The 11,292-nt window shown below is 36.2% G+C and overlaps 1 protein-coding gene across 4 annotated transcripts in view; it reads right to left on the bottom strand.

The window, feature by feature from the left end:
* Nucleotides 1-1,896: 1,896 nt before the first annotated feature.
* The window catches only part of LOC144434862 (luc7-like protein 3), a 38,565-nt gene continuing 29,169 nt past the window's right edge, over nt 1,897-11,292 (bottom strand). The window contains exons 1-10 of one of the 4 annotated variants that reach the window (XR_013480865.1): nt 10,925-11,280; nt 9,719-9,785; nt 9,136-9,175; nt 7,999-8,317; nt 7,378-7,539; nt 6,546-6,919; nt 6,057-6,154; nt 5,040-5,163; nt 3,152-3,273; nt 1,897-2,917 (exon numbers count right to left, since the gene is read on the bottom strand). Coding sequence is in view for 2 of the 4 variants with exons in the window: in XM_078123377.1 (XP_077979503.1) it covers nt 5,054-5,163; nt 6,057-6,154; nt 6,546-6,919; nt 7,378-7,539; nt 7,999-8,317; nt 9,136-9,175; nt 9,719-9,785; nt 10,925-11,023 (1,269 nt within the window). In the remaining 2 variants the exon portion in view is untranslated. Of the gene's footprint in view, nt 3,274-5,039; nt 5,164-6,056; nt 6,155-6,545; nt 6,920-7,377; nt 7,540-7,998; nt 8,318-9,135; nt 9,176-9,718; nt 9,786-10,924; nt 11,281-11,292 lie in introns of those variants that run through there. The other 3 variants (XR_013480866.1, XM_078123377.1, XM_078123376.1) reach the window with 3 other exon arrangements.

Raw genomic sequence — 11,292 nt, 5'->3', positions numbered from 1 at the left:
TACTTGCATGTTACGACATGAAATTGTATGCAACTTTGCATTCATGAAATGTAGTTTTGGCAATTACAAAAGATATGCTAATTTTGATAAATACCCTTTGTTCGATCAGAAAAAAATGCCTCTGTATGTCCATCATTTGAACATGGGGATTTGGAAAAGACCTTTGTAATTGTTTACAAATATTTCTTTTTTCTTTGTGGTTTACTTCCGAATTAAAAAATAAAATAAAATATATTTTCCTTACAAGGTGTCATGTATTAAAGTAAGGATTTGAAAAGCTAGGTGTTTTTTCTAAATCAATTTTAACCGATTTTTATGTACATTTAGTATTTTGTCCACATTTGATACATACACCGATGCGATCTGACTAGTTGCAGGGGTCAGACATCCTCTAAGGGTCACCGCTTGAGGGTGCTCGGTAGAAGCAACCCATTAAGAAGGTAGGCAAAGTAAAGGTTGTCTATTAAAACCAACAAAGGAACACTTAAAATTGATTCACAAAAAAACCTACAACACCAGCTTTTCAAATTGTTGCTTTATTACCTGACACTGTGTCGAGAAAAAATACTTTAACTGACACAACTTGCCTGATACAACATAGAATATAAGGTTGTGAGAGACATCTTCACATTTTAGCTATTGGTTAGCTATTCACTTAATCTCCATGACGGGGAGCCCTCACACATCGGGTGGAGAGACGCAACATCTCAAGTCTACAATTCACTCTTTCTTGCCTGAAACCATGCACACAACTACAGCATTTTGATGGGCAGAATTAGTTAGACCCATTGATAGTTGACTAACCTACCTAGCTTTATTCTAGCATAATTTCAACTACAGACTGCCTACACATATATACTACTCAATAGTACTAGTCATTGGTTGTAATGTATACATCATTATCAAATTGTATGTTACATCTTGTACTCGTACAAACTCTGCTCATGGCCTTAGCCTCAAACCCTTTACATCCTGCCATTGGATGATCTAGACAGTGTCATCTCACTGCAAACACTCTTAACAATATCAATTCAATATTTCTCTTTCATGAAGAATCAGCTATAAATTATTACTGGATGTCTATGTGTGTGTGTGTGTGTGTGGGGGGGGGGGGGTCAGATGATATGTCAGGAGTGTCTCCACTTGATGTGAAATATATGGACAAAATGAATATTGATGACTTGGCATAGGCAAACAGTCAAGGGCAGCAAATCACAGGTTAAAACATGACATCAAAGTAAACATTGCCATATGAAACTGACGACATACAAGGTAGCAATAATATTCTAGGTTTCAATACTGAATCACCAGGCATATTGCCAATCATGTGTTGGGTGAGACAAAACTCGAGATCATCTAACAAGGTGTACACAATACCCACTCTTTTAATCACATGTTTTACTGAAAGAGATGGTTGGCTGGCTGTCTGTCTCAATACAGGAAAAACATTTACAGCTTTGGAAAAAGGCTTCACAAGGATAGATCAAGTGGTGTCAGATTCTGGGGATGGGAGGAGGGCAAATATACACGGGAGACAAAAAATATAGATCTGATAGATCTCAATTTTGACAATTTGATACGTCTATTGCCATACAACTGTTACAGTAACTTGAAATGAGAATTGGATAACACCACACACGGCTTAAGTGCTTTGTTTCATTTCATTTTCAGCGAGTAATTTGATGAGAATCTGAACTGTTTCACATTTGCGACATGCACATATGCACATATACATAAATTATACGTACATACCCACCCATATAGACATACACACAGAGACATACATACATTACGCATAAATACATACATAAATACATACACAACATACATGCATGCATTCATGCACACACACACACACACAAACAATAGATGAGATATCCAAGTTAGTTTCTAAAATATTACTACTTTAATTCCACAGCAATGGCATCTAATAACATTTCTATGGAAAGAAAAGAAATCAAAGAATACAACTTGAACAAGGAGTCACATACCTTGAGATACTACAACAAAAATGTACCAATGTCCAGTAACTGTTAAGTCTGATATGTTGTCTACATGTAGTATATCTACCAAGACAGTTACACCCACTGTCCAGTTCATTCTATGAAAAAGGTAACTCTGTCCAAATTTATTTCATTAATATAATGATATTGGCATTTTGTGAAGACACTTTCTAATTATACTGCCCTCTAGTGACAAGTACTGTAATGCTTCTTGAAATGAAAAGTGGTGACTTACATAACACACCTTGTCATGTAAATTTTGGTTACAAATTTTTTTCCCAAGGGAAACACTAATATTGAAACACACATTATTCTACTGAAACATCTACTTTACTGGTATTTATTGAGACATTCTACTGTTCAAACTGATTCACTCAATATGTTGAAACAGAAGCTTTGTTGTACCACTAGAGGGCAGGCTTCACTGAAAAGGTCCATGGAGTTTGATTTGTCTCGTATAAAATTCTATCTACCAGTGACTTGGCTAGATTGATGACCTCTAAGACTGCTAATAGATTGTCTACTTACAGTTAAAAGAAGACATGAAAATGCCAGATTCTACATTGTGTCAGTAATATGGAAAATGACAAGCAAGTAGTCACTACTAAGAACATCTAGATCTAGCTATGATGACTGAAGCCCTCTGGCACAAACTCATTTTTATCAAAACTAAAACTGCAGACAGTGTTAATATGTACTAATTGAAACCCAACCCTTTGTTGTGGGCAAGTGATTTACTCTTCCTATAATCATAAGATTTGATGGGAAAACAATAGCAATCCGAGAGAATTGTTCAAAAAGTTCATAAAGTATGGTGGGAAATTAATCTGATATGATTGATAAATCCTGGAATTTGGAAATGTCTGCAATAAAATCTGTCATCTACCAGTATTCAAATGTAGTCAAACTGGATTCTGGATAAAATGAATGGTGTGAAAATGTTTGCATAATTTATTATTTGAAGTCAGAATGAAGTGATGATTACTATAGGTTTCAATTTCAAAGCCAATGCTATCAATACTATCTAAGAAAGCAACACTACCCTGAATTTTGTCTGATCTACGTGTTAAAAAGTAGGAAAATGATTGACTAAATTTGAAAACAAAACTGACTGGTGGAACAGTTCAATCAAGGATAATGCAATATACCTAAGGTTCACCTTGTCTTTTTTCTAACTGTTGATGTCAGCATGATGACATGACGTCAGTCTTCCTGATGTTCCAATCCGTCCAATTTCCTGGTTAATATTCCATTTTTGTATTAGCTTGACCTGTTCAAACGAACAAGATTGACACAGAAGAAAACACAAAAACAGTTTTAGTACATATTCAGAGTCTTCTTAGCTGGACAAGGTGCAGATTTATATTAAATCAACAAAAAGTGTAATTGTCCATAAACTTTATATCAGAGTCGGTGCACATAAGTAAACTGTTCAGTGTAAATGGTACAATGAAAAACTACCCAAAAAAAAGTAAAAGCATTTTCAACTCCAAAAACCATGAAATCCAACATAGAGAACTTAATATTTATCTTCTCGTTAAAAAAATCAATTGACTAGACTTTGACTTTTAGAATTCACTCTTGAAACTTATCAAATAAGTCTTGAAATTAAAGAGAAATAAAAGTGAAGTTGAAAAATGATGTACCCATGCTTGACAGCTACGCAATGACCACTTGTAAGGAATACCTGTTATGAGGTGTCCTGTTGTTCATATTGGTGCTCCGCATATCACCTGAAACCACATTTATTTACAAGCCGCCTTTTCCTCAACGTCTTCGTTGTTATTTGCGAATCAACACAAACTTGGCTTTTACATAACAGTTCTTTGTATAAATGTTTGTAGAATTTATGGCATCAGTTATAGATCTTCAACACAGGGTTTGTATTGCATATACACACATACACATTTCACACTGCCATTGTCTTGAGCAATACCATAAATTGTACTCATTTGTTGTTGTTGTTGAGGAAACCAGAAATGGTTCAAACATCATACAAATCACACTTCAACAAAACTGATGATGTACTAGCATTCTTACACAATTGGTTTTAGTTTTATGATAACAATTTTTTATTGCGGAATCAAATCTTTTAGTTATATGCTCCACCACCAATAACATTGGTGATGTGCTACGCACATTTTCACCTTTCGTCACTCACATACACAATGAACTGAATGTTGTGATATTCAAAATGTAGAGTTTCCTCTCTATACCTACTTTGGCTTGCCATGTATATTCTATACTATATTAAAAGTTTGGACAGATAGTGAAAAGCTTCAAAATCACCAAGTAATTTATCTTGATGTATTCATCATTTCACCCAATGTGCCACATCAATTAGTATTACTGTACTACTACCTATTTCTTAACACATATTTCAAACAAAACTTTGGATAGGAAAGTGAAAAGCACTGGAAAATTATAAAGATCTTGGTATAGTTATTTTGTAAAACTACCTAATAACTGATATCACTGTTCATGGTAAATTGGTGGGACATCTTTTGTTTTACACAATGCAACAGTATAATGCAAGAAGTTATGGTGCCATAACACTTTTCAAGGTTCTTTGGTGCTGGCTGACCACACTTAAGAAAATTGTTGGTATTTGAACTTGCACTGCATACTGGAGACTTGCAAAGTATCTGTTCATGTTCACTTTCCTGACTAATTAACATATGACAACGCCATCTACTTTCCTGACTAATTAACATGTTCTCTACTATCTGTTTGAATCTCTAGTCTGGATTCTCAAAATCAAACCAAAGAATTGGAAATCGAGAATTGTCTTTTTTTGGTAACTTCAGTTCCAATTTAACAAACAAATTTTTCAGATCTGATAACTGACAGTTGTAGTTTATGACTATATTTTTTTCCAACCAATATAGTAAACTAATATTGCAGTTCTGGTAACTGACAGTTTCAGTTTATGACCCTTTCCTTTTTTTTCCAAGCTAGCAACAGATCCACTCACCTGTGAATGTTTTTTGTAGGACACTATGGTGGTCCTACAGGGACTATGCACCAAACACTCACCTTTCACTTGAAAATCAGTCACCTTCTCTATGATCATTCCTGTCTTCTATCTTCTCTGTTTCCATTTCCCCATCCCTGTATTCTTCATGTACCATCTCCTTCCTTGGACTTTCACTTGTCCTCTCTTTTGGAAACAAAAAACACAAGATGACATGTTCAGTGTTTTTTGCTAAGTGCAGTAAGTAGGTAAAATCTACCTGAGTTCCCCAGGCACATTTTAAAGTTATTACATTATGACACAATGTTGGGGAAACTAATTCTAGTATTACCAGATTTCCCCCTTTCTGTTACCAGGGTTTCCAACCTTAGCAAAGACACAGTATGTTGTAGCAGAAATGATTGCAGTCTGATCTTGAACAATAATAATACAAATTTTTACTAGTAAATTTGATCAAAAGTGGTATTTTTCAGGACCATTGGAACCCCATCTAATTAAAATCCAAAGTGGTGAAAGTGGCTAGATGTATTTATTTACCTCTATTTCCATCATTTTGAGTCATTTGTTTTGTTCTTAGTGATCGCCACCTTCCCACATCTGACCTGTGTAATAGGAAATCTCGTTTGAATCTCAAGGATCTTGAAAGGTTTCTTCAACCAATCAGCACGCTTCTTTCAAAATTGTTTGGAGAGATGCCGCTGCCACCGCCAGGTCGTCATCAACACCATCTTCCATGTGTACATTTGGGGGTTTTTTCTTCAATTTCTCGTGTGCTCAGCTGCAAACGTAACGCTCATCCTGATTGGCTACTCAAAAGCGCGAGATTCAAACAAGATTTTCTATTACACAGGGTTAGATGTGGGAAGGCGGTGGTCACCCAGAACAAAACAAACGACAAAACAAGATGGAAATAGAAGTAAGTAAAGACATCTAGCCACTTACACCACACCAGATTTTAATCAGAGTGATTGGAACCAAGTTTGAAAATCTGGTTAACTATTCTGGAACGCATTGCTGATGGATTGGCTGCCTACAGTTACTTCAGTATATTTGATGTAGAGATACTAAATCCACCATACCTTTGGAATGCTTGCGATCCTCACTATGTGACCTTGACTCACTTCTCCTACTACGAGAATGTGATTTTTCACGACTTCTGGAACGTTTTCTTCTGTCTCTGTTAGAGGCATAACAAAACACAATGTCAGACATTACACAGAACTAAATGTGGACTACAATAACAGCTTACATGTATACGATCCTGTAAAAACAATGGAGAACCGAGCACAAACACAATGACAGTACCATGCACACATACTCACAATCGCAATGACAGTACCATGCACACATACTCACAAACACAATGACAGTACCATGCACACATACAAACACAAATGACAGTACCATGCACACAGACAAACAAAATGACAGTTTTTACGAGTGAACTGATCTTCAATATCGAAATATAGTTGAGGCAATGCATCTCAATTTCATCATTACAGGATTGGACAACCCTGTCAAATAGTACAAAATGTCACTTCTATACATTGTACCACATGCCACTTTACCTCTCTCTGTCCCTGTCTCTGTCTTTGTCTCTATATCTGTTTCTATCTCTATCTCGGTCTCTATCTCTGTCTCTGTCTCGGTCTCTATCTCTTCCTCGTTCATGGCTTCTACTTCTTCGTTTCTTTTCCCGACTTCGAGAACGTCTCTCTCTCGATCTACTCCTATGTCGTCTCCTTTCTCTTGATCTTGAACGTCGTCTTTCCCTGTGCCTTTCTCGTTCCCTTTCCTTTTCCCTCTCTCTCCTCCTTTCACGTTCCTTTTCTTCAACTTTTCTCATTCGCTCTTCTCGTTCCCTCTCTCTTTCCCTTTCTCTGCTCTCTCTTTCTTGCTGTCTTTCTTGCTCCTTCTCTTCATCCAGTTTACGATTTTTGTTCTGCAAGAATGACAATAATTTGACTTCTTGTAATTGGGACAATGAGATTGATTTAGCTCGAAGTAATTAATGAAAGTGTAGACACCTGGGCAACTGTAAGTCTCTCTCATCTCTGGACCTACAGGACCACTTAACTGAATGGAAGGCAGTGGATCAGGTTTAAAACTACAAACTTAATCTATTTCCTTGACACACAAGTGGGAATTCATTTTCATGTTTCTTTGACAGTGGTACTGAAATTATGACTACACATCATACAGTATTTGATGCAATTATCGGGATTCTCTCCAAGCTTCACACCTATAGAGTTGTAGGTTCTAAGCAATGACTTTCTTCCATCACAAGAGAAGTCGATAACTATAACACTGCTCTTTTGTTACTTTAAGTTATTAGGATTTTATGATGGAAATAATCAAGCAAATTAAGTTTCAGACAGGGAAATGTGACTTTTTACTAACCTTGAGTTCTTCAATAGTAGCTTTGATCTTGGCATATCCCATGTGTTGTTTACCCATCAGGTGATCGTCAACCCTTGACTGTGCATCGCCTACAATAAGAAATGCTCCACAAACTTCACATACTTCCATTTGTTTCTCTTGAGCTCCAATACTGTTCATACTCTGAAATGGGTACAGAAGGACTCGGTTAATTACACTGCACGATGCTAATTTTAAAAAAACCCACAAAACACAGAACAACGTACTCGTTCTTTCTAACTGTAACTCCCATTACCTGAAATAAAATTTCACTTCCTAGGTGTGTCATAGAAACTATATTCTATTTCTTGGTTGACATCATGACTTCCACTCAACTTTACTATAGGTGCACATCAGAGTAAGTCAATGTATTTTGACCCTCTAGCATCTGGTAAAATGTTATTTCAGGTCCCAAGTATTGAAGCATATAGCTATACTCATAGTTGTTTTCAAGACAGAAATACCATGGACATTTGCTTATTCTAATTTCTGATTCACTTCACTCGGAGAAAATGCAGAAGTTTTCTCTGGTAATGAACTTAGTGGCTGTAGTAAAATGAATCTATCAGAAGCTAGTAAATTAGTAATGTAGAAAGTACTTACATTACTAAGTTGTTCTCGTTCTTCTTTCAGCTGGTCCAGGAGTTTCATTACACCCTGAGCTTCCTCTACTTTGCCTTCATTTCCTAGTTCTTCAATTTGTTCTACGAGACCATTGATTCTGTCTGTCAACACAGAAATCTTCTCATCATTCTTGGACATACCACCCGTGTTGGGACCTTTCCCACCCATGCTTGGAGGAATAACAAGACGAGCATGACCACGACGAATTCGTCTGTCGACATCTGCCATGATTTGTTGCAGATAGTGTAAGAAATCTTCATCGTACCCAACTTTACCACGTCTGGCACTTCTTTCATAACTATCAAAAAACAAACCATATTATAAATAACAGGGTTTACATATTTAAAAATTCCAAAAGTTTTTCAATCATTTTCACTTTTTGTAACAGACTGATTTTCTTATCTAGAAGATTTTGTTCTCTACATCATCTCAATTGACAAGACAGCAAGAGTGCAGTCAACATGTTTTCCAATATCCAATGACAGATCATAGTGAATTTTATTTTATACATTTTGACAAGTACATTAATCTTTTGATTACTTTTACAAGCAACCCATATCATTGCTAACAGCCTCCTACACATTGCTATAAATACAATTTATAAACAACACACTGGTACTGTGAATGACTTTAGTTGAGCACAATGGATAAGACTGAATATGTCGGTGAAATATCTGCACATTACAAGGTCAAGTTATGCACCAAATCTGCATATTGACACGGGGAAAATGGGCAAGTTTTTCTTCCTGCGTTTTATAAACATGGGAAGGTCACTAATAACGATCAGCCCATGGTGTCTTCACAGGGAACCAATATTGTTATTTGTTTCATAGCAACAAAACACTGCTATCTCTATTTTCTACATTTGGATATGGTAGAAGGTAATATCTGGATATGACAAAGGGCAATACTGGTCTGGCCAATTTCAGAGATGGGCCGGATATGAACATGGTGTCTATGAGGCAGTATGGAGCCAGCTGGTAGGGGACATTTGCCTCAAAATGGCTTCCAACTACCTTCAACAGGCTCCTAATGCCTCCATGTGCACCAGGTTTGTATTCATGTGTCAAGTTGTCAAAGACATGGGGATGATTTTAAATATCTCTTAATACTTACTCTCTCCTTAATGAATCATCATGTATTTTTTCACAAGGACCTGTGTGATTCAAGTATTTAAACAATTAATAACATTAAGCATCAGTAGACAAATCAATGTCATTTTCTGGCTATTTTGTTAATTTCCTCTGGGACGTTTCTGTAACAAGAATTGTGTGTTATGCACAATAAACAGTAGAATCAATGAAAGTTCTCCCATTTGTATGGGTTTACCTCTCATACATTATGAACCAAGTGTATTGGGATTCTGTAAATGTTACCATACTAAATCACCTATCATACATGTCATGATGTATGTAATAAGAAGTCTTTACATACAAAGAAATTTCACACAGGAAATTTCAGTGAAACTGCGTTGTTTAACCTTTTACAGTTCTTCTGTATTAAAAGACGGAACAAACTGATTAAATGTTTGTAACTCAACTCATGTAGTTTTAATGTATTGTCCATGTGATTCAAACATTTTGTAACGATGGATAAATGTACACCGATTGTTATTTGAATCTCCATCATTTTCTGACATTAAATATTTGTGTATTCAGACATAAATGTTCACTAAACTTAACCAAAGTTCAGTACTTACCTAGGTCTGACCTTGTGTTTATAAACAACTCATGTGGACAGAAATCAACAAGATAATACTTGCATACCTAGAAGACACACAAAAAAGGTTATATTACAGGTGTACCCTGAAAATTGAAAATCTTCCTACCATGGTATTAGCCTGTTTACAGCACTTTGAGATGCATTGTTAGCTGGTCATACCTCTCTAGCCCTTGCATCAACAGCTTGTTGTGATTACATTGTCAAAACTGATAACATATTGAAAATTTCACCCAATAGCCTGGGCTATCTGAGTGTGCAGTCCTTTCTACAATGACAACTAGTTTGACTTATTTAAATGAATCAGTATGTACACACATTACAGGGACATGGCATCTTAGAATTTTCATTTCCATATGACAGAGGTATAAGCAATAGCCAGACTAATGGATATGGGTTCTGGTGACAAAAGCATTCTTAATGAAGCACCTTCCTTGTTTATATACCCATAATTCCCTAAACCAGTGTATAGCAGGACTGTTCATGGCTGATTTGAATATTTTTATTTTTTTTAGAGATTTTGAGTGACTAACCAGAGAGATCAACTAAAGCAGCTATGATGAAATCAAGTCTTGCCTTTGTTCCCCTTTAACTTTTATTAAAGCACTTTTAATCCTATGCACATGTTTACAATTACTCACACACAATATGACAAAGTGAATACTAGTTATTTACCCAGTTTTCTTTTCTCACGTAAGTACAGGGGGATGTCTTGCCTAGTTGCCCACATTTTGCACTATGTTTTACATGTAATATGACTTACAACTTTTTATTCCTGAAAGTGTGACAAATTTACACTGGTGCTTGGTGTAGCTCTCACTGTCTCGGGTATTACTTCTACACTTCTACACGCAGTACTATAACAATGTAGTAGTACTAGTAGTAGTGTACTGCGTGGGATTTTCATAATGCTGTTGCTAGCTTCGTTCAACATCGTGACGCGAAGCTAATAGGGTGTAATGACGTGATTGTATTTTACTCCTCATTGTTCACTGTACGGAATACATTAATTAATCTGCAGAAAAGACGAGTCGACAAACAGCTATGCTCACTTGGAATGTGAAAGTGCAGTGGTACATACATCACAAAGCTCAAAATGGCGTCCGCGCACATGCACATGACGTTTTGAGATAAAACACGAAACGTAAAATTAAGCAATAGCTGCTTCAAAATACACTATACATACCCCTGGCGAATCCCAGCTTATTTCTTGAACTTTTTCATTGGGTAAGAGATTACGATCTCTTCCCATTAACTCGTCCAACAACGAGGCTGCGGTCTGCATTTCTTCATGTAGCTACTACTGGCCGCTAGAATATCTGTTCGGAAAATCCCCCGTTGTGTGATAAACCACCTAGGCGAATGGTGATGAAATTGTTGGAAAATAACGTCACCTTTATATGGCGGATAAATACGTATTTTAGTCGTTTCACTCGGAAAAAATAGCACAATATACACTTGTTTTATTTGATTCAGCTTTCGGGGGAAAAATATATTTTAACACAAACGCTGCAAAATTCCGTATTCAGCAGTCTGAATATATTACTGAACAAG

This window comes from Glandiceps talaboti, chromosome 5 (genome assembly GCF_964340395.1).
Source record: "Glandiceps talaboti chromosome 5, keGlaTala1.1, whole genome shotgun sequence".
Taxonomy (NCBI): Eukaryota; Metazoa; Hemichordata; class Enteropneusta; family Spengelidae; genus Glandiceps; species Glandiceps talaboti.
This window is presented reverse-complemented; position numbering and strand designations above follow the sequence as displayed.